Source organism: Stenella coeruleoalba (genome assembly GCF_951394435.1).
Source record: "Stenella coeruleoalba genome assembly, chromosome: 7".
NCBI classification, from domain to species: Eukaryota; Metazoa; Chordata; class Mammalia; order Artiodactyla; family Delphinidae; genus Stenella; species Stenella coeruleoalba.
The window spans coordinates 8,226,568-8,251,537 of NC_137153.1; the positions used below are offsets into that span (position 1 = coordinate 8,226,568).

The 24,970-nt window shown below is 38.5% G+C and overlaps 1 protein-coding gene across 4 annotated transcripts in view; it reads right to left on the reverse strand.

Moving 5' to 3' along the window:
• Positions 1-1,757: 1,757 nt before the first annotated feature.
• The window catches only part of SPOCK3 (SPARC (osteonectin), cwcv and kazal like domains proteoglycan 3), a 428,476-nt gene continuing 405,263 nt past the window's right edge, over positions 1,758-24,970 (reverse strand). For all 4 annotated transcript variants that reach the window (XM_079925607.1, XM_079925606.1, XM_079925605.1 and 1 more), the window contains 4 exons: positions 16,011-16,232; positions 9,060-9,122; positions 6,125-6,262; positions 1,758-3,718 (listed from right to left, as the gene is read on the reverse strand). In XM_079925607.1, the coding sequence (XP_079781733.1) occupies positions 3,555-3,718; positions 6,125-6,262; positions 9,060-9,122; positions 16,011-16,232 (587 nt within the window). In that variant the 3' untranslated portion in view covers positions 1,758-3,554. The remainder of the gene's footprint in view (positions 3,719-6,124; positions 6,263-9,059; positions 9,123-16,010; positions 16,233-24,970) is intronic.

Sequence of the window (24,970 nt, forward strand, 5' to 3'; positions counted from 1 at the left end):
ATTACCAATGACGTTTCTCACAGAAATAGAACAAAAAATTTTAAAATTTGTATGGAAACACAGAAGACCCCAAATAGCCAAAGCAATCTTGAGAAAGAAAAACGGAGCTGGAGGAATCAGGCAGTCTCTTCCCATTCTCTGGGAAGACTGGACAGCTAAAAGTAAAAGAATGAAACTAGAACATTCTCTAACACCACACACAAAAATAAACTCAAAATGGATCAAAGATCTAAATGTAAGACTGGATACTATAAAACTCTTTGAGGAAAACATGGGCAGAACACTCTTTGATGTAAATCGCAGCAATATCTTTTTGGATCTGCCTCCTAGAGTAATAAAAACAAAAATAAACAATGGGGCCTAAAATCAACCTTAAAAGCTTTTTCACAGCAAAGGAAACCATAGACAAAACGAAAAGACAACCCATAGAATGGGAGAAAGTATTTGCAAACAAGGCAACCGACAAGGGATTAACCTCCAAAATATACTAAAACCTCATGCAGCTCAATATCACAAAAACAAACAACCCAATCAAAAAATGGGCAGAAGAGCTAAATAGATGTTTCTCCAAAGAAGACATACAGATGGCCAAGAAGTACATGGAAAGCTGCTCAACGTCACTAATCATTAGAGAAATGCAAATCGAAACTACAATGAGGTATCATCGCACACCAGTCAGAATGGCCATCATCAAAAAGTCTACAAACAATAAATGCTGGAGAGGGTATGGGTAAAAGGAAACCCTCCTATACTGTTGGTGGGAATGTAAATTGGTGCAGCCACTATGGAGAACAGTTTGGAGGTTCCTTAAAATCTAAAAATAGAGCTACCATATGACCCAGCAATCCCACTCGGGCATATACGCAGACAAAACTATAATTCAAAAACATACATGCACTCCAATGTTCACTGCAGCACTGTTTACAATAGCTAAGTCATAGAAGCAACCTAAGTGTAGGAATGGATAAAGAAGATGTGGTACATATTTACGATGGAATATTACTCAGCCATAAAAAAGAATGAAACAATGCCATTTGCAGCAACGTGGATGGACCTAGAGATGATCATACTAAGTGAAGTCAGACAAAACCAAATATCATATGATATCACTTATATGTGGAATCTAAAAAAATGATAGAAATGGACTTATTTACAAGACAAAAACAGACTTACAGACTTAGAAAACAAACTTATGGTTACCAAAGGGGAAAGGTAGGGGGGAGGGATAAATTAGGAGTTTGGGATTAACATATACACTCTACTATACTGTATATATATATATATATATATATATATATATATATATACACACTGTTTTACTATATAAAACAGTATATACTGTTTTACTATATAAAACAGATAATCAACAAGGACCTACTGTATAATACAGGGAACTTCACTCAATATTCTGTAATAAACTAGGAAAAGAATTTGAAAAAGAATAGATATATGTATAACTGAATCACTTTGCTGTACACCTGAAACTAACACAACATTGTAAATCAAATATAATCCAATATAAAATAAAAATTTTAAAAAAAACAGCTTCACTAAAAGACCACCATATTTGTTACTTGAAATTCATTTGCTAAACCTCTATATAGCATTTGATTTTTTTTGTCTTTTTCCAACCAATCCACAAGTTACATTTTGTGATTTCTATACATCTGTTATACAGATAAGGTTATTCTGTCACTCTTCAAAAAATGCAGCTGCTATAGAAATTTAGCTAAATATGTTAAGTATAATACCACAAAAATGGGCTTAAAAATACCACCGTCAACAAAGGAAATGATGTACTTTGCAATGCTATGACAAATGAAAACAATTAAAACAATCTGACAAAAAAATATTTTTAAATGTATCTAATAAAACAATATGCAAGATGTCAAGAGCTCTGACTTTGAAACTCAAAATTAAAAAAGAACTTTTCTAGCTAGTTTGTGATGTATGCTTTTTAAAAATCAAGAAACAGATTAAGAATCCTGCACGCTACCATCTATACCCCAGAAAATCATTAAGGAACAGTTTAATTTGGTTGCAAGATTCTTTATTTTGTAAACTATACATAAACAGTAAAAAAGAAAATGCATTTTACCTTAAATATTACATAAAGTTAACATTAAAGATTTTTTTCTTAGTGTATATAAATCAAATGGAAAGAATCCAACAACTTTATTTCAGTGGATTGTATATACTGGGAAACCAGCTGACCCACTGTTTAAATGGTGACACCAGTGTGTAACACCCAACAGGTTTTTCCACTTTCATTATGGGCACAAAACCATAGGTCTGATATCCTTAAAAGCGATGGTGTACCAGAAGGGCTACATGATTAATTAACATGCTAACTTAAATACAACAATTAAAGTAAGTTTTGTTGCAGTTAAATCTTAAATGCTACTCCACACAATAATCATAAACAAGTCCACATGGTAACTATGTAACAGTAGAAAAAAGAAAGAAAGTATTCTATTTTCTTCATTCCAGCAGCAGTACCGGGACTGGTATTAATTCGTGATTAGGTGTGCCTATCTATGCCTAATGTCCTATGTGGGGATGCATGCTGAAACCTTTCTATTTCTATTTTGCAAGGCACCATACAGTATGTTCTCTAAGTTTCGACACTAGTAACAAAAATGGCATAATTCTTAGATTAAATGCAAATATTTATCTAACATAGGAAATAAAATAAGAATGAAGATTTTTAAGTTTGATATTGGGGCAAATGACAAACTTTTTGTAAAAATACGGTTTAAAAGAATCTTTCCCTTTGTCTTTCTACTTTAAGTTCTGCACCCTAAGTTGCTGGTCAGAAAGATAAAGAAACCTAGAAAGATAAAGAAATCATGCTGGTTAAGATTATCAAACAAATCAACATAAGACTGCTGTCTAAATTAAAATAAAAATTAGAAAGGACAACTATGTTTTTAACTTTCAAAATCCACGGTTTTTCCCTACTGGCCATTTTGGAAGATATCTGGTCACATCCAGAATAACTTCAGAACTAAAAACATCACTAAAACTTCATAAGTAAAAACACACAAACATGGTGGAGGTCTCCAGGATGGTGACTTCGTTCTTCTCACTTTGTGCTATTCCCTCACTCACCTCTATATCCCTCCAGCTCTGGGAAGAGTCTACTTGGAAACTGCAATTAAGGTCATGCATATTTTTATAAAATCCTTAGGATCCAGGTCACTAGTATGTTATTGTAGATTCAACTTAGAATTTCTCCCAGAAAAATATCACATATGACCTCAAGCACTGGTTGTTTTGTTTGTGGCAGACTCACAGAGATCAGTAGCTCTTCATAATTTTCTCTTGTCTGGCTAGACTCCATATGTGTTCTCTTTTTCATATAAAAACTCAAAGTAAATGATACTTCTCTAAACATAAAGTTCTATGACTTTAGTTGCAATATTTGAAATAATTATACAAAATATAAGTGAGTTTTAGAATCATTTTGTTTTGGGGCAGGAAGGTACTCCTCAGTAGGGGATCACTTGGTAAATAAAAGAAACATAGAATTTGTTGCTCTCAGCTCTCATCCATCAGATGTATCCATCCTGGTCACCACCATCATCATCATCCCCTTCATCCTCATCATCATCTTCAATCTCATCTTCATCGTTCATAATGTCATCTTCATCGTCATCAGCAGCCCATTCACGGAAATCTCCACTTGCAAAATCTCCAGAGATCTCAAAATCAATAGCTTAGGAAAAAAGTAAACATTAATGTTATGTGACTGAGTGGTAGGATAATTTCTGAGGGTCAGAAAATTCTGATGAAAATTTAGGAAATTAATAAACTGAGTCACTTTGCTGTATACCTGAAACTAACACAACATTATTAATCACCTATACTCCAAGAACAAAAAAATTTTTAAAAGATAAGTAAAATTTTAATTTGCTCTTTAGCTTTCTTAACAAAAATAAGGTAAAATCCATTCTTTCTCATTTGTTAAAATATACAGTGCTAAAAAGCGGAATTGTTGCTGAGGTCTGATATGTACGATTTCCAGTTCAGTAATATTGAGCTCAGCCCAGGTTTTATAAAGTCCATGTCAAACTTTGAATTTTACGAAGAATTGAGAACTTCTTCTTTTAGTGTGTAGGCAAAATAGTTGCCCCTCAAAGACGTTCACTTGCTCATGGCTGAAACCTGTGACTGTGTGACCTTACATGGTAAAGGGGCTCAGGAGATGTGATTACATCACGGGCCTGGAGCTGACAGGTTACTGTGGGTAACTGGGGTGGGCCCAGGTGATCACCTGCATCCTTCAAATCAAAGAACTGTTTCCAGATGAAGTCAGAGGGCGGTGTGATTACAGAAGGACAGTCAGAAGCTGGGCCAAGGAACGCGAGTGGTCTTGGGAGAGGACAGGGCCAGGAAACACTGTCCTTGGGAGGGAGCCTCAGAAGAACCAGCCCTGAAGACACCCTGACCTTAGCCTGGAGAAGCCCATGCTGGACATCTGATGTTCAGAAGTGCAAGATCACACACGTGTGTGGGTTAAGCCACTAACGTTGAGGGATTTTGTTGCGATAGCAACAGAAAACTAACACAGCCAGTAGGTATTTTAAAAAATGTTTAGAAATTTATAATGACTATGGAGGCAATAATGCACACATATCTCAGAATGTAATCATTTCCCAACTCCCCTAGTACCAGTGTGTTTATTTTCTACCCTTTCTAATATTTTGGTCTAATAATTCTTTGGCAGCTAATTATAGCAAATCCTATTAATGTCCTCCAGTGCTTATGAACTGATTGATTTCACAATACAACACACTGAAGTTCGTATCTTTTGTGAAGAAAATGTTATTTGTACTCTTCTACTTCTTGTATTTTCTTAATAATTTCAACATGCCGAGAAAACTCACAAGTCACATTCCCAAAACCATTTCCCTGTCACCTATTGAATTCATCTCCATATAATTATTATTTATAAAATAAACATCTGAAATTCTTTATCCATCACGGATAACTGAAATAACTGATAGTGCAACTCATTCAAACTATGTGTTACAAAGCTGTGTTCTCCACGTGTAACAAGTATGTAATGTAGCTATTGAGTACTGTACTCCATCGTACGGAATCTGAAAACACTGGCCGAAAGCCAAAACCAAGCTATTAAAAGTGTTGTGGAATAAATAAATGCAGAACAGGCATTTAAGCATGAAACGCGATTGCTTTTATATACCGTTTACCATTTATCTATTTCTAAACAACCACAGTGTATCAGTTTAAAAATTGCATAAAGGAGAAAGCTAAACATTTTCTGAAATACAAGACTGACCAAGTACTTTGTTTACATTTTGGTCATTTGTATTAGTTGAAACATAATCCACTAATTCCGTCTGTGTGTGTGTGTGTGTGTGTGTGTGTGTGTGTGTGTGTGTACAGCTAAGTGGCTTTTGTAGTGAAAACTCTCCACAGTACAAACAGAAATACTCACTTGAAACCTACATTCTGAAAAAATATTTCATGAAAGACAAAAGACATCCCACTTAAAACTTTACAATGTGTGTGTTATGCTCAACTTAACTGTAATATTATTCTTTTAGGTTTATATGTAAAATGCATGCTCAGAAAAAGAACTAGAATATTAATTATAATTACCCTTCAAACAATTAAAACTATATTTTCTCACCCAAACATAAGGAAACATGCTCACACAGCTGCAATTTATGGACCTTTACTTTATAAAAAGGTTACTTTTTCTTTCATTGGTCCTCCCATGTTCTCCCTGAGTGACCTTCTCCAAAGGCACACAGATGGGAGGGTGCTGTGTGGTGACACGGCACCCATCCGGGGCCCGGTGACCGGGCCCAGGATGGATGACACAGTCTGCCTTACCCGAGAGGAACACGGAAGGCATGCGACATCCTTCCCGTACTTGGAGGAGTAAAAGCGGCCCACCTTTCATTATTCTTCCTTAAAATATCTAAGTTATGCAGTTCTACTTGTTAGTTTCTAACATGCTAGGAGTGAGCCTTCCTGTGCCCCCCGGCCCAGTACACTCTGTAGGGTTTGCATAGAGGTGGGCAGAGAATGCGACTCTCCAGCACTTATCCTGCGGGGGAGAAATCGTGGCACGCGCGGCCCTCCTCCTTACCACAGTCTGCTGCACCGCGCCTCCTGGACCCCACGACTTCCCTTCCGTATCGGTCCACACACCAGCACTGCCCAGCGCTGCCGTGGCACTGCGTCGGCTTGTAGTAACCATCTGCGTCACACTGGGGGACGTACTGTCCTGTGAGACACGCACATGTGGTAGGAACAAGGGTCACCGACCATGCACTGACTCACTCAAGACACACACATACGAGCTCCGGCTCCAGGCTACGAGCTACGGTGCAGGTAGAACAAAGCAGGCGCTGTCATAGTGAACCTCTTGCATTTCTTCTGTTGAGCAAATTTACTGTCTTGTCTTTTTAATCACTCTGCAGAGGGGGCTGTTTCCAGATGTACAATATACGGAATGAGAGCTGATGAACGCCATGCATGGTAAGTCACCCAGACCGCTCAGCAGGGCATATGAGACCCTTCACCGTCTCATCACTGCCAATTTTTGACTTTCATCTCCCCAAATTTTCATTCATGTATCCTCAGCTCTTTCCACATCAAGCTGTTTTCTACAAATGCAGTCCTGCTTCATCTCTCTATGCATCTTCTCCTCACCTGGAATCCCTCTCCTTCCCTCCCTCTTGCAACGTAAAACTTGACTGAAATGTGACCCCCTTCTCTTAGGCTGGAGGGTTTCTGATATATTTCTTCCATCGTGTATGTCTCTCAGTGCATGCATTCACCACTACTCTGTGGTATCCTCTGTATTGGGAACTTTCGCTTCTCTTGATTTTGATCGCTATACGAACAACTCACACTCAGTCTAGCGGGAAGCTAGACACTTAGTTTCATAATATAATATCTAACATGTACCTGGCACACTGCTAGTGATAAGTGTGCAATAATAATTGAGAAGTGAATTCACGTTCTTCAATAAACACCCCCACGCTACAGTGTAAGCTTTAGGAGATTAGACAATTTTCTTGTCTTTCCTGACCAACTGTCTGCTCAGTGACCAGATACACTATAGTTACTTGGTGAAAGAAAAAAGGAAAAACAATGACTAATAAACAGATAAAACATGAAACTGTTCCATTTAGTCCTGCAACAATATGCGATCATTATTTAACCCTTTAAAAAAGTTTCAAAATTCTGATATATAAATAATCAATTTAGTTTGAAAATTATAATTCATTTGAAGGATTTGAACTTCTGGTCTTCGAGTGAGGTGGACCGGATATCACCAATGTGGGAAACTCGAGAACACCTTCTGTGGATATATAGCAGGAAAGATAAGGAAGATTTTCAATATTATTATCTCTACCTCTTAAAAAATACCATAATTTGACATACTTGACATAAAAATGTTAAGATGGACAGTTAGTGTGGCCATTTAATTTGTTGTCTCCGCCAGTACACCTTGGAAACAGAAGAGCATTATTAGGAATTAGCCTAGAAATGCAGACACCAAGACAGCTTGCAGCCTGGATGCATCGCACCTGCTACCGCATAACAGTGGACAGACTGTCAGAGAAGGACGCTTTCCTACCCATTTCAGAAGGAATATTGAAGGGTCAGTGCTCTCTAGTAATGACTTTCATTTTTATTACGTAAGATGAATAAAGATGACTCCTCTCAATTGGGCTCTAAATATGTTTTCATTTTATGTAACATCAAATAATCAAAGCCTGGATGTTAATAGCTTTTTGTCATTAATAGACCTTGACCAAGTCGAAGATATTTTCCCGTTGAATGTCAAAGGCTTTTCCCAGTGCACATGAATGAACTTCGATTTGTAGAAAAAAACAAACCCAGGTACCAAGGTAACGTTTCCACCTGTGAACTGGAAAGGTGCATCTTGTAGCAGAGTTAAAAGAAATGTGATACATTGTAGCTTTTATCTAATGATGTGGCTTCACATCTAAAATGCTGTATTAAAAAATTTAGTCTATTTATTTTGAACTGTGAATTTTCAAGTAATATGAAAAATCTTCTCATATAAACATACAATATTGTAATTACAAAGACAGCATATCATAATACAGATTAATCAGACCTAAAACCATAAAATTGTGTGCCACTAAATATACAAGAGCATTAACACACATGAAAAACAACAAGTGCTGCATATGTGGTGTTCTGCGCTGTATGCTAAAATAGAAAAAAGGACATGTGTGGACAAACTTGTGAAATCCACATCAAGTGTGAGGCTTAATTAATAGGATTATAGCAATGTTAATTTCTTAGATTTGATAAATATATGATAGTTAATCTATACATGGTAAGATGGTAACTTTAGATGAAGCTGGGTGAAAGATACATGGAAACTCCACTGTACTTATAAAATTTCTGAATCTAAAATTATCCCAAAAAGAGTGTATTGAAAAATTGTATGTTGACAAAAATAAAGAAAATAATCATATGTAATAGTTTAACAATCAGTTAATAGCCAAGCATTCTAATATTTCAAGGCTTTGGGTGAAATTTGGAATTATCTATGTATCTGTTTATCATCTAATACATACATTTACTTAGTAAAAGTAAGTTTATAAAAAGTGCTGATGAGAAACTAAAAAATCTGTTCCAATTTTCCTGAGGAACTCAGCCCATGCTTTTAACCATCTCTCTCTCCCTCCCTCTCTCTTCCCCTCTCTCTACATACATACATACCATCAATTTGTGAACTGTCAACCACAGAATTAGAACCGAAGTTTCTGCTGCTTTACCTTTAGCATTGTTTAAATTTCTTTTTTACTTAATAACTTTCAAAATGAGCATTATATTAGGGTAATAAAACAGACATCATACCTTTCAATAGGTAAGATAATAAAAGTAAGGCTAATGACTTTCAAAAACGTCATAAATTTTGTTGCCGAAATTTAGTGAGGTCCCCGTTTGTTGGAAAAATATCGATTTTGTGTTGCTGTTTCCTGAGGGTTATTTATGTAAGCAGTAAAGGTGTCAGAGAGTGATCCACAACTCACCGAGGAGCTTCTTCACCCCGAGCCGCTTCTGAATACTGCCGAGCTCTGTCTGGCAAGGTGGGTCTGCAACGGCATTAATGTCACCTCAATGGTTATAGGTAAACAAAGAGGGGGTGATTTTTATGTTACCAAACCTTAGTTAGATTTACAAGCTTTAGAAGACACGTTACGTATCAACTGCTTTACTTATGGAGACACACACAAGTAGATACATATACATGTATATACACACATCCATCTACACCCACCTCTATGCCTACAGTACATCTGCACCATCATGTACACCTACATGTATGTCATCTACATCTACATCCACACCTATATCTACATCATCTACATCTACATCTGCACCTACATCTACATCATCTACATCTGCACCTACATCTACATCATCTACATCTACACCTACAACTACATCATCTGCACCTACATCTACACCTATATCATCTACATCGACATCTGCACCTACATCTATATCATCTACATCTATACCTACATCTACATCATCTACATCTACATCATCTACATCTGTACCTACATCTACATCAACTACGTCTACATCTACACCTACATCTGCATCTATATCATCTACATCTGCACCTACAACTACATCATTTACATCTACATTTATGTCTACTTCTCTATAGAGAGGCTTTTCTACTTATTGTTTGATTATCTTAATTTCCTCAGAATAACAGAATTGGATGAAAGAAAGGAGAATGGTATAAAATACTTATAGGATGGAAAATGGTTCTTTTCATTGACTTTTAAAAGGTCAGTCAACTCTTTAATGTAAATACAACTGACAGGTTGCTTCCCAAACTAACTGATTTTGTTTTCCCTCATTTAAAACAGTTTCTAAGATCAAGAGAAACAGCTTCACATTTAAACATAATCTAGGAAAACGTGAATGCTTCCAAGTTATTCAGAGACACTTATAAATTTTGATACTGAATAACACTGACAGGCTTCAGTCTTTTCAGTTTAACCCAGATGTTTGCAGTATATACCCAATATGGAAACAGGATGTAATATACAATAATTTCTGAGAAGCCATCTTTAAAAATAATAAACTTAGAACATTAAACCAATTTGGAAATAAGTATATGCCTATTTTTCAAACTCTTTAAAACCACTTAGAAGGAGATTAGTTTCAGAGAAGTACAAAATTCTAAATAGACATAATATAGTTTGGCTTATTATATTTAATTATATATTTTCTAATATATATACATATTCTTATCTGAAAACAGTTCAATGTACTTTAGACTCTTATTGTAAAAACTTGATGTTAATACTTGCTATATAAAACCTGTACCACGAACTACTGAAACAGCAAAACAATAAACTAGTACTTGCTCCACTACAACTTTTTTAGTGAAAAGGCAAGATATAAGTCAAATAATTTAAGAATTTTTTACCAAACCAAGCTCACAATATGCAATTATTAAATTTGCATGTAAGCAGCAGAGTGGAAAGAGACCATGAGACAAACAACTTAGTATGTATTTTACAGTTTAATATGTCAGGCCAACAATGCTTTTCCTGGAGGAATCAAAAATGTGAAGAAAAAGTAATTTGCTTGAAAAACCTGATTACCTTATTGTTCTACTTCACGCTGATACTGGCTCAACTGACCCCTTTGTTTTTTCTAATAATGTGTGAGTCTTATATTATTAACAGAATAGGAATGAAGTTGCATAATATGGGCTTATAGAGTAGACGTAACATTTACTGTCCCCCAAATATGACATTTAAAACCAAGAGGAAAGATTCTAGCTGAAGTTTCAATACTACATTGAAAGCAACTCTTCTCACTGCTATGGGACAGTTATTGTAAGTAGAAGCGATATTTCTCTTATCTTCCTGTGGGATTGCCCGAAATCAGGCACGTCTGAGTCTGACTCTCCCTGAATAAACCTGGGGCAGCCACAAACTGTGTGTAGGGGAACCTGCCAGATTTCGAGAGAAGTCACGACAGATTGGGCTGTTCCACTATATACAGTACTGGATTGAGAATATCTATCCTGTGCTCTGTCTGGCCTTTGACTCAGGTACACTCGGAGGGCGTGACTGAGATTTCGCCTGTCATTAAACTCTCTTGCAAACAACTGATGTAGATGAAAGGGCAGTGAGGTGGCAAAGTGCGTGAAGGTTTGGACACGATTAGGCACAAGTTTACACACAAGATTTATTTCCCCCAATCTAATGGTGATTTGACTTTATGGAAAATTCTGATTTTACATGCTTAAAATTGTATGAAAATCATGAGTTATAAAATAGAGGCTTTAATGTAATCATTAAATTTACAAGTAGTTATTCCCAACAGTAGTTTTAAAAAATAAGAAAAAAAAAAAAAGAATTAAAATCTTTTACTGGTTAATTTCAAAATGCTGTTTTTTAAAAAATTAACATTGTTCATTGTTTTGCATTCTGAATTTAAAACCTCAAAGCCTTATATTGGAACCATTCACACATTATCTATATTATGAATGGATAATTGTCAACGCAATGATAACAATGCATTTTTATTTTCCCACACAATTTTGAACTGAATAAAATGTCACTGGGAAAAATAAGGAAATATCTCTATGTTTACAACAGTAATATACAAAGGTGTTCTTCCTATACTCACAACTAGTTATTTCTAGGGAGTATATTTCTATTAGCTGTCAAATATAGAGACACAAGGTGATGTCAAAACTGCTAAGGTAGACATTGCAGAGGTGTGTGCGTGACCCAGTGGGTGTCACACACACCTGCAGGCGGTGCCACCTCCCTGCAGGGAGGGCACCCGGACCAGCTCAGCCTCTTTCTCAGGAGGCCTCTGCCCAATCGCTTTCCTTCATGGAGCCTCTCACAGAATGGATATACTTAAATAACTTTATCAGGTTTACTTCGTGCAAGTTTCAAATATTCGTAATACCAAAGGACAACATTGCCTGTATTTAATATCTTTCATTAAATTAAAGAAAAACATCCTTTGTAAAACTAATGCAGATGACGCCCGTTCTGACATTTCCTCCTGTGGCTGGAAGGCATAAATGACCTCGAAAGATGCTACTGGTTCTCACTGTCGTCCCATCGGGTGTATCACTGGCCGGGGTCCTGCCCTGAACAGGATTTGCCAGCAAGCTGCCTAGGGGCGTCTCTCAGCATTTTATGTATGAGGACTTCGCAAAGTCTGAATGTAAAGGTAAAGGAGATGCAAACTACTATCAATATATACAGGATGGATAAACAACAAGGTCCTACCGTAGAGCACAGGGAACTACATTCAATATCCCGAGATAAACCATAATGGAAAAGAAAATGAAAAAGAATACACATCTATATCTACATATATCTATAACTGAGTCACTTTGCTGTACAGTGGAAATCAACACAACATTGTGAATCAACTAGACTTCAATAAAATTAAAAAAAAAATAAGAGGTACAGCTGCTGGAGAAAGAAGTTCAGATCCCCGTCCCCTGCGCTCATTCTATAACATGAAGGACTTTAAGATCACTAAGTGTCATCCTCAGCTGTGGGCGAGATCATTACATTCTCACAGGGCTATATGAGGGATAAATGATTTTATGTGTCCGAAAGACGACATGGCCCTGAATAAATGTTAATTTACTTTCTCTTTCCTGGATCTTACACAACAGGACTTTAACTGAAACAGCAACTAATAAATTGAGGTACTTTTTTGAGTAGGGGCTTAAAATATATTTTATAAAAGTAAGTTATTAACACCTAAGGTAATAAAAATCCCAAATTAATATTTTTCCTACTTATTCTTTTATAAGTAATTAGAATGAAATCACACAAACCACCATCATATCCATTTTGTGTTGCTTAATTGTCATGATTTCAGAAAATCAGTCATAGAAACAGATATGCATTTTAACTAATTACAAGCTTTTTTTAGGTTACAATTTTTTTCCCTTGGAAAACTACAAGTATTTCACTTGCCTGAAATTTTATATTCTCAACCTCATTTATTAAACTTTTGAAATTAAGCTTAATTTATTTTTGAAAGGTATATTTTTTAAAAAACAACACTATTACTTTATTTTTTAGACATTTTCCAACAACCATACAACTATAGTCCTGATTGTAGTTTTAAGTCAACCTGGATTAATAACACCCCATTATACATTATTCTCTCCTCCTCTCTCTCTCTCTATATGTACACACATACACACACACACACATATATTACTCTAATTATAATAAACTTAAGAATTTGTTGTTTTTATTGAATAAACAGGAAAAACACATTCTTTATAAGGTGAAACATTTGAAAAAATGTTTTTAATGTTTATTCTTTTCCATGAAATTACTTAATGAGCTAACTCCATAGTCAGTTACCCTGATAGAGCTTTTGTAATATTTTCTAGCATATTAATGAATGGAATTAGCTAAACTCTCCTAAGCATTTGGGAAGTTGTATAATCGTTTACCAAGTACTAAATTATCTCTACCGTGTATTTTTATTTTATTTTATTTTTTTTTGTTTTGTTTTTTTTTGCGGTACGCGGGCCTCTCACTGCTGTGGCCTCTCCCGTTGTGGAGCACAGGCTCCGGACGCGCAGGCTCAGCGGCCATGGCTCACGGGCCTTAGCCGCTGCGCGGCATGTGGGATCCTCCCGGACCGGGTCACGAACCCGTGTCCCCTGCATCGGCAGGCGGACCCCCAACCACTGCGCCACCAGGGAAGCCCTCTACTGTGTATTAAATGATCTCAGAGGATGTCTTCATGTGACTACGAAGATTTTGATACTTTGGAAGTAAGTATCAAGAATAATAAATGAAAAGTATATCAAGCAGAATCTTTTGGGGACCTTTCATCAGTTCTACGAATATTACTGCAAAATCTAGGAATGTTTTAAGGTAAAAATATTTAGTTCTGCAGTAGAAACATTCAGAGTTATTCAGAATATTTTAAAATGTTCATGTATAAACACTTGGACATGCTATCATAATAATCAAAGAAAAATTAAAATAACATTTGTCATCATAACAAAAGACCACGTCTCTTTATGGTAGTTTACCTGGATTTACTTTTTTATTCTGTAAATCAGCAGTCCCCAAACTTTTTGGCACCAGGGACCAGTTCCATGGAAGACAATTTGTCCACAGATGGTAGGGGGGAATGGTTCAGGCGGTAATGGGAGCTATGGGGGGCGGGGGGATGGTTCAGGTGGTAATGTGAGCAGTGGGGAGCGGCTGTAAATACAGATGAAGCTTTGCTCGCTCGCCCACTGCTCACCTCCTGCTGTATGGCTCAGTTCCTAACAGGCCACGGACCAGTACTGGTCTGCAGCCTGGGGCTTGGGGACCCCTGCTGTAAATGATTTAAGGGTATACTAGTCATTAAAACCTGGGCAAAACTTTATAGGGGTATTCAGTCACCTAAAAAGCACATATGCAATAGTGTAAGTCAACAAGTGTGTGTTTGTGTCAGTATGTGAGTCTGTGTTTGTGAGTTTGTGTGTGTCTCTGTGCATGTGTGTATGTGTGTATATGATTTAGAATATTTTAACAAATCCAATCTACTTTTTAAACTCTGTTTAAAGTGGTTTTTAAACACATTAGTGGTTTAATCTATGCTACAAACCCTGCTGTTGACTCACTGCTAATCAATTTAGGCATAAGCATGTCATCCCTAATCACTGAACTATTACTAATATATGAAAAAGTAATTGTGATAGTAAAATGACTGATATAATGTGCTGGCTTCCATATGAAAACCTGGGAATCAGTAACACAGATTAGAGTAGCTTGTTCATTCCGATAGCTGTCAAGGGCTTTAAAAGGCAGTGACAATAGCAGATGTATCATGTTAGACTAATTCCCCATTTGTTTTTCAAAATTAGCATCAAAGTTACACATGTCATTTTTTCTTAGTTTCCCCAAACTTTATCATAATTTGAATGTTTTGGGTCTATTTCCCTTAGACACAATTTTAGTTATCATCTGGTTGATTACAGAAGCATGGCTTCAATTTTCCCTTACGTTACCGTTTCCTACTGAAGCAGGACCCATAAAGGACAACCCTCATCCAACCCTTCAGGCTGCCTCGCCTCTCCTGGGGAATCGAGACTCTTTCTTTGCTAGTGCATTTTCATAAAGCTAAGTTATCTAAAAAGTTTGAAAGGCTAAGTCATTTTAAAATCAAAAGTGTAAAAATAACTTTATGGTGAATGCTGTGGTTCATTTGGCTCGTTTAATAAGATCACAAAATAGAACTTTAAAACTCCACAGCGCAGTGATAAAAAACCCATTTATTTTACACCATGGGCAAAGCAGATAGCAAATTAATTTAAATGATTACTTTTAATATCTCTGTTCTCATATCTCTGTGTTTCTTGGTGGTTCATAATGGAAACTATAATGAAGTGCATTAATAAAAAGTATTAATTACTATTTTTCACGTCATTTAGCGTGTTTTGCATCCCTGAGTTATACTGTTCAACGTGCTGCTTATTTGCTCTTTTATTAAACACTCTAATTGGAAAACTATTTCTCACAATGAATGGGGTGTCACATACTGGTTTTTTTTTTAATTGAAAAAAATTAAAAAAAAATTTTCCTTGGAGTTGATTTACAACGTTGTGTTAGTTTCAGGTGTACAGCAAGGTGAATCAGTTATACACATGTACATATGTCCTCTCTTTTGTGGATTCTTTTCCCATTTAGGCCATTGCAGAGTATTGAGTACAGCTCCCTGTGCTGTACAGCAGGTCCCTATCAGTTACCTATTTTATACGTAGTGGTGTGTGTATGTCAACCTCAGTCTCCCAATTCTCCCCCAAACCCTTTCTCCCTGGGAGCCAAAAGTTTTGTTTTCTGCACGTGTAACTCTCTGTCTCTATTTTGTAAATTGAGGACAGGGTACAAATGAGCTTGTCTGTAGTACATGGCTTTACTGCACGGACAAGATGGCCTTTGGCTCGGTACCTTGTTGCCTCTGGAAGCAGTAGCACCACTCGTTGTTGGAGATGGAGCTGTCCTTGTACGTGTCACAGGAGCTGAAGAAGGCCTCGGCGCACCGCTCGTTCTTATCCAGGTAAATGCTCCCAAGCTCCGACTGGTCCAGGAGCAGGTCGTAGTTTGTATCAAGTCTGTTAAACATCCAGCCGAGTGAATCCTTGCAAATTGGCAAAATACTGGTATCAAATCCTAAAGGCAAAGATGGAAAGATATTAGCTAAACATGAAAGTTGCCATCAGCAGCAAGCAAAGTAAAGAAGTGTCACAGCGGGTTTGTAAGAACAAATCTGACTCCATGTTAGATCTGTTTCTTTTTCATTAACCTTTGTACTCTATTGCTTTTGCTACAGTTAAGAATGTTGCCTACAGCCTAACATACACAGGATAGCCCAGTTCTCAAGGCTCTGACCTTTAAGGGGGTAACGTTTTTCCATTCATATAGAGATAAAAAGTTGCCCAACAGAGAATAACATTTGTCTTGTTGGAGGTTTACAGGAACATCGTGACCTGACCTGTGTGGACAGATGCAAGAACAAGGATTCTGACACCATGAAGTTCGCAACAACCAGCCACGCCCCTCCCTCATCTGCCTTTAAAAATGCTTTGCTGAAACCCTTCTGGCAGTTTGGGTTTTTTGGGCATGAGCCACCCATCGACTTGCTTGGTCCTGCAATAAACTTTTCTCTGCTCCAAAATCTGACGTTTCGATTTGTTTGGTCTCACTGTGCGTCACACATACGAACGTGCAATCAGGTTCCTTACGGCACCTACTCAACAGTCAGAACTCGGGCTTACATCCACCTTGAGTAACTGGTGTCAGAGTGAAGTGGGGTAGTAATATACACCTCTCAGGATAGCTGTGAGAGTTAACTAACCAGAATATAAGGCGTCTAGTACTAATCAGTCATTCATTCAGTGGCAGTTACTACTGTAATTATATATTACTTACTATTCTTTTTGTTGTTCAGGCTTTTTCTGAATAAATAGGCTAGACACATGCCTTGCTAGGTGGATATAGCTATAACTGAATAATAATACCCTACTCGTAAAGAAATAAAATTCATTTTTTATTCAAAGAAACGAAAATGCCCTTTGAACAAAAGTATAATTAACACATAATAAATAATAACTTCAATAACGCTCTGTATCTTGGTACAACCATGGTGACCGTGATAGTTCACAAGTAATATCCGGAGCAAGAAGAACCAGCAGGTACTTTACACACTGCTCTGTCTTCTGCTACCCACAAGGCAACTTTTTAAGCACACAGCCACTAGAGTTAGGCAGCAGGGTGCACTCGCAGCAGAGGCGCATCAGAGCCACACACCGTCGAAGTGTGGGTTACCCGGGTCGGCTGCTGACCTCGTGAAGGCCCGGTGTCCTAAAAAGCAGCAGATGCAACGTCAGCGTGTGAAGCGGAACTGAGAAATCTGCTTTCAACCCTACTTTTCTGTCAGGTTTAAGCTACCTTGAACGCGGGTTTTGTTCACCCGGTTTTTGTTTTATTTGCTACTTTTCATGCATTGCAAGTGAAAAATACAATACTCGCGTCACTGGTATGGAAGAGAGGGTGTGTTCGGAGATGATGGCTTTCTGAAGACCGAGCATCAAAAAGATTGAACCTTCAACGGCAGGGGCTGAGGAGCCGTTGAACCCTCTACGAGCGGAAACCCTCTCGGGGGTAGTGATGTGTATGTTCTAATAGTTACGTGCACTATCTTGATAATTTTAGTCTGTTAAAATTCGAGATGCAAGAATAAGTGCAGATTTGGATATTGAAGGTTTCCTGTTCAAATCCTATCTAGCATTTTAAGGATACTTAGGATTAAAAATGAAACAGGACTTAAACAATTCATAATTTCACCACCTTTTCAGGGTTTATTTTACTAATAAATTCAGAGCATATTTAGTGCTTTCTACCTGTGCATCACTGTCCCGCAATGGGGGCCAAAGGTAAAGTGGTATTGTGACACTTTCATAAAAGCAGAGAGACAGAAATTCAGTGGTTTTCTCACTGTTTGTATTTTTCTTTGTAAAATTGTTTGTAGAGCCAAACAGAATTCTCCCAAACAGACAGAGAGCAAACATGAACTGCTCAATTCCTATTGACTTTCCAGGTCTTGACGCTGGCTCTGAGAATGCAGGGTTCAAACATACAGACAAGACCCCATTCTCTTAGAGTTTACTTTGAAAACCAGCCTGGTTTGAGATATTGGTTGAAACTGCCTCTTACCACCCAAAGTTGTCAAATGCCCAGGGATTACATGAAGAAAGCAACTGCAGAAAAAGATATACTAAAGTCTGTAAAACCATTCAAAGAACCTGAGTTCGGGGTGTGAGATTCTGGTGTGCCTTGGACCCCACCCTTCCGTCCCCAGCTCATTTTAGGAGACAATGGAGAAACTTAACTGCCTTCAGCAAGATCTTTTTTGACCCACCTCCTAGAGTAGTGAAAATAAAAACAAAAATAAACAAATGGGGCCTATTTAAAAGCTTTTATACAGCAAAGGAAACCATAAACAAAATTAAAAGACAAACCAAAGAATGGGAGAAAATATTTGCAAACAATGCAACCGACAAGGGATTAATCTCCAAAAATACAAACAGCTCATGCAGCTCAATATCAAAAAATCAAACAACCCAATCAAAAAATGGGCCGAAGACCTAAATAGACATTTCTCCAAAGAAGACATACAGATGGCCAACAAACACATCAAAAGATGCTCAACATCACTAATTATTAGAGAAATGCAAATCAAAACTACAATGAGGTAGCACCTCACACCAGTCAGAATGGCGATCATCAAAAATTCTACGAACAGTAAATGCTGGAGAGGGTGTGGAGAAAAGGGAACCCTCTTGCACTGTTGGTGGGAATGTAAATTAATACAGCCACTATGGAGAACAGTATGGAGGTTCCTTATAAAACTAAAAATAGAACTATCATGTGACCCAGCATTCCCACTACTGGGCATATACCCTGAGAAAACCATAATTCGAAGAGATACACGCACCCCAATGTTCACAGCAGCACTATTTACAATAGCGGGACATGGAAGCAACCTAAATGTCCATTGACAGATGAATGGATAAAGATGTGGTACATATACACAATGGACTATTACTCAGCCATAAAAACAAATGAAATAGTGCCATTTGAAGACGTGGATGGACCTAGAGACTGTCATACAGAGTGATGGAAGTCAGAAAGAGAAAAACAAATGTTGTATATTAACGTATATATGTGGAATCTAGAGAAATGGTATAGATGATCTTATTTGTGAAGCAGAAATAGAGACACAGATGTAGAGAACAAACGTATGGATACCACGGGGGAAAAGGGGTGGTGGTGGGATGAATTGGGAGATGGGGATTAAGACATATATACTATTGATACTATGTATAAAATAGATAACCAATAAGAACCTACTGTATAGCACAGGGAACTCTACTCAAGTGCTCTGTGGTGACCTAAATGGGAAGGAAATTCAAAAAAGAGGGGATATATGTATACGTATAGCTGATTCATTTTGCCGTATAGCAGAAACTAACACAGCATTGTAAAGTAACTATACTCCAATAAAAGTTAATTAAAAAAGAGAAGGAAACTTACCTGCCTTTATGAACAAAAGGTCTTGGAAGAGGAAGAAGGACACTGGGAGTTAGTGATGCGAGTTTATCCCATCCCCCCACCTACTTCTGAAGGGAGGGGTCATCTGGCGAGCCTCCCAGAGCTCTGCACGGGGTGGGGGGTGGGGAGGCTGCAAGAGCATCCCGTAAATGCACCAGTCTGCAAGGACAGGGAGAGTCTGACCCCCGGGGGAAGGCCTGCTTATCTGCTTTTTTTTTTTTTTTTTTTTTTTTTCTATTGTCAACAAATTCCCTGCATTTACATTTGTCTGAGAATGTCTATTTCTCCTTCACTTTTTTTTTTTTTTTTTAACATCTTTATTGGGGTATAATTGCTTTACAATGGTGTGTTAGTTTCTGCTTTTAACAAAGTGAATCAGTCATACATAAACATATGTTCCCATATGTCTTCCCTGTTGCGTCTGCCTCCCTCCCACCCTCCCCATCCCACCCCTCCTTATCTGCTTTTTGATGAGTCCCGTTGCTGCCGAAGTGGGAAAGGCAGCTGGAGTACAGCGGCAGGGACGGCTCTGGGTCAAGCAGAGCCTGGAGGCTCACTCTGGGTGCTGGGATGCTGAGGTGGATGGGATACAGGGCACCCCAGAGGAGGTGAGCAGAAGCCAGTGGCTGGGGATCAACAAGAGAGCTCCCTGTTGGGAGGAGTGACGGAGGACCAGCGCAGAGACCACAGGGCAAGCGTACCCTGGCCTCAGCACAGTGAGGCTGCAGTGCTGACGTGATCGGACTTTGTTCTATTGGTGGGCCCCAAAGTGCCTTCGGTTTCTCACGTAAAAATAAAAGACACAGTTTTCATTTTCACCAAGAACTTTATGGAACAGCGTATTCACCCTTTTGCTCCATTACTTTCTGCCATTTTTCAGGCAACTTGATAATTCCATCTTCCCCAAACGTTTTATCTTTTTGAGCAAAGAACTGTTCCAGGTGCCTTTTACAGTCTTCCAGGGAATTGAAAATTTCTCCATTAAGAGAATTTTGTAAAGATTGAAATAAATGGCAATCCGAAGGTGCGAGGTCTGGTGAATACGGCAGGTGAATCAGAACTTCCCAGCCAAGCTGCAACAGTTTCTGCCTTATCAAAAAGTTTCTGGTTATCAAAAAACATGCGGTCTTGTATTATCCTGACGGAAGATTATGTGTTTTCTGTTGATTAATTCTGGACGCTTTTTGCTGAGTGCTGCTTTCAGTTGGTCTAATTAGGAGCAGTAATTGTTGGAATTATTCATCTGGTTTTCTGGAAGGAGCTCGTGATAGAGGACTCCCTTCCAATCCCACCATATACACACGTCACCTTCTTTGGATGAAGACCGGCCTTTGGTGTGGTTGGTGGTGGTTCATTTCACTTGCCCCATGATCTCTTCTGTTCCACATTGTTGTACAGTACCCATTTTCCATTGCCTGTCACAACTGGTTTTAAACACGGAACGTTTTCATTACGTTTCAGTAGAGAATCGCATGCAGAAATACAGTCAAAAAGGTTTTTCTCTCTTAACTTAGGTGGAACCCAAATGTCAAAGCAAATTCACATAACCAAGCTGGTGCAAATGATTTTCAACACTTGATTTAGATATTTTGAGTACGTCAGCTGTCTCCTGCGTGGTATAACACTGATTGTTCTCAATGTCTCGATTTGATCGCTGTCAACTTCAACATGGTCTGCCTGACCATGGAGCATCGCCCAGTGAGAAATCTCTAGCACGAAACTTCGCAAACCACTTTTGACACATTTGATCAGTCACAGCACCTTCTCCATATACTGCAAAAATCTTTTTGTGCATTTCAGTTTCATCTTTACCTTTCTTGAAATAATAAAGCATAATATGCCGGAAATGTTGTTTTTTTCCTTCTGTCTTCGATATTAAAATGGCTACACAAAAACACACCAATTTTGATGTCTTTTTTTAAATGCACGCTGATATGACAGCTGTCACATACAAACTAACAAAATTGTTTCAAATGAAGTTAAAGACAGCTAAGTGCTACTAGAGCCATCTTATGGAGAAAACCGAACGAAACTTTTGGCCAGCCCAATAGAAGGAAAACAGCCTCTGCACAGGATTAGATGGGCACTGGGCCGGAAGCTGGGAGACCAGCAGGAAGTAACCATCACAGCCCTCGTGGGAGATTTTTTGGGTTGTTTGTAGCACATCTTCACTCGAGCTTCTTTTGAACAATCATCAGTCTTAAAATATGTTTTAAAATGATCTCTGCCCAGCTTTTATGACGTGCCAGCCAACATCCTTGTCAGTTTTAATGCCTTGTTATTTTTCTCAGTATAGGGTGAAAGAAAAGTGGTCTTAACCGTTCAGTGGTTTTTGTAGCTCTACTTTGAGGAGAGCTTGTCTACAAATCAGATCTCAACATGAAAGAATGTTTCTGAAAATATGACATGCATAGATACTTAACCAACCTTAGACACAACAGGACCAAGAGTTTATCCTTTATGTTACAAAGAAACGGACTTCTTATAGATTACATGCCCTGTGAATGATCGATTTGATGACATGTGATGTCTTAGATGGAGAATGTCAGGGAATCTGATTTGGATTCAGGTCACTGGCCTGAGTTCTGCCACTACCTTGTTGTGGTTAAGTTATTTAATGTATCAAGACTGTAATGTCCACACTGAGACAATGTGGGGATTTTTAAAGTATGATCGTCATGTTACCCTGGAGATAAAAAATACAGTGAGTTTACGTTATTTGAATGATATATTTATACACAAAGTTGTGTTACAAGGGTCACTGGAATGATAAGTAACAGAAAAGGACTACAAATAAAATTATTCTGATAGTCTAAACTATCAATGAATGTATACTATTCAGTATGGTTCTGTTGATGCTACAAATATAAAATAAAATTAATTTGGAAAAAATTTTAAATTTTTGGAGCCACAGATACTATGTGGTGACTTTGAGCATTCTCGGATATGCTACTGTATATTTATTATATATAATACAGTACGAATATTATATATGTGTGTGTATATATATATATATATATATATATATATATATATATAGAAAAGAACTCTAGGTCCAGCCAGAAATCTGACTTGGGTCACCAAAGGAAAAACTTTTGCTTTCACCCAATTTCTGAAGTCCACTTTGCCTCATAGAAACATAACCACTCCAGCTTTCGTATGATTAGTATTTCCACTATTTTACTTCCAACTAATTTGCATTTTATATTTAAAATGGGTCTCTGAGAGACAGCATGACAATGAGTCTCACACTTTTTCCAAGTGTGACAATCTCGGCCTTTTTACTGAAGTGTTAAGGCCACATGCATTTAATATTATCAAAACGGTTGTATTTAAAACTTCCATCTTGTTGTTATTTGATTTGTCCCTCTATTATTTGTCTTTTCCCGTCTTGTTTTTATTAAACATGTTGCTTTTATTTTTTACGATTCCCACTTAATCTCCACTATCGGTTTAGGCGGCAGGCAAAACCGTGGTCCCTCAAAGATATCCACGTGGACCTATGTGGTGCCACATCCAAAAGGGGGTTATGAGTATGGGTGGAATTAAAGTTCCTAATCAGTTGACTTTAAAATTGGGAGCTCGTCATGGATTATCTGCATTGACCCAACCTAGTCACATAAACCCTTAAAAGTGAAGAACTTTTCCCAGCTGTAGTCAGACAGAAATGACACAGGAAAAAAAAGGCTTTAAAGACGGAGGAAGGAGGCTGTGAGCCCAGGAACACGGGTGGTCCCTAGGAACTGAGCACAACACAAAGGAAAGAGGGCCCTGGTCCTACAGCCGCAGGAGCCGAATTCTGACCACCATCCACCGACCAGGGAAATGGATCCTCTCCTGGAGCCTCCGACACCTCGATCTTAGTGTGGTGAGACCTGCGTTACACCTTGGACCTACAGAGCTGTGAAACAATGAAAATGTGCTCCTAAACTACAAAGTTTTGAGGTAATGCTACCTCAGCAGTAGAAAACTAACGTAGTTTATTCACTATATTTATTTTATTGTTTGGTGGTTGCCCAGGGTTTACAGTATACGTCACTGGCTATCATGTCTACCTTCGAATGATGTCACAGCCTTGACATCCGCTGTAAGGAACTTACCAGAGTGTACTTAGACCCCAATTCCTCCACACTTTCTGCAATTCATCCATTTTAATTCTACATGTTATAAACCCCACGCGCTGTTACAATGTTTGCTCTAAACAACTTAATAGCTTTTCAAGTGATTAAAAATGAGAAAAGAAACCCTTTTAAAGGAAACTTTGTTTTCTATGCATAACACTCTGACACCAAGTGTGTGGGTTTTCCGCCCAGCAGTACTCTATTTTCTGTGGACGGCAGTGAGGGTCCTGCAGCTCAGTTTAGTCCTTACCTCTGTCCTCAGACCCGAGAGCCTATGGGCTGAGCTCCACAAGACGGAGCCCGCCCCACATAACAGCTGCGAGAGGTGGGGACTTGGGTCGACTGGGCTGCAGGCGGGGGTTCCCATAACACTCCTCAGGTTCTGTGACTTATTAGAACGGCACAGAACTCCGGGAAAACATTACCTACGTTTGCCAGTTCATTATAAAGGCAATTATAAAAGATAGCAATAGCCCGATGAAGCGGTACCCAGGGCGAGTTCTGGAAGGTTCCCGGGCCGGAGCTTGTGTCCCACGGGGCTGGCGCGTGTCACCCTCTCAGCACGGGGGTGCACCCACCAACCCAGAAGCTCTCTGGACCCTGTGATTGAGGATTTTATGGAGACTCCATCACGGAGGCATGAATGACTATTAACTCCATCTCCTCCCGAGAGGACGGAGCGGGGCTGAAAGCTCCTCCCTCCTAACTGGGGCGTGGTCTTTCTGGGGACCGCCTCCCAACCTGAGGCCATCCAGGAGCCCCAGAGTCGCCCCCTTCCGTAGAAGACGCTCCTTTCACCTAGCAGTTCCAGGGGATTCGGGAGCTCTGTGAAGGAGCTCCTATCACCCTCATCACGCAGGAAATAACAAGGGTTTTAGGAACCCTCTGTCAGGAACTGGGGTCAAAGACCAGATATTAGAACAAGATATGCTCCCAGCACCTCTACTACTCAGGAAATTAGGGTAACAGAGGCTCTGTGTCAGGAAACCTGGGCAGGGACCAAATGCATTATTTCTCACCATGTCACATGTCACCCCGACAGTCCTCTGCGTAGATAGAAACTTCCGCGTGGCATCACTACCTTCTAGAAATTCCTGTAACATTTCTTGAAATCTCTCAACTTTGGATTGTTTAAAATGTCTTGATTTTAGGGCTTCCCTGGTGGCGCAGTGGTTG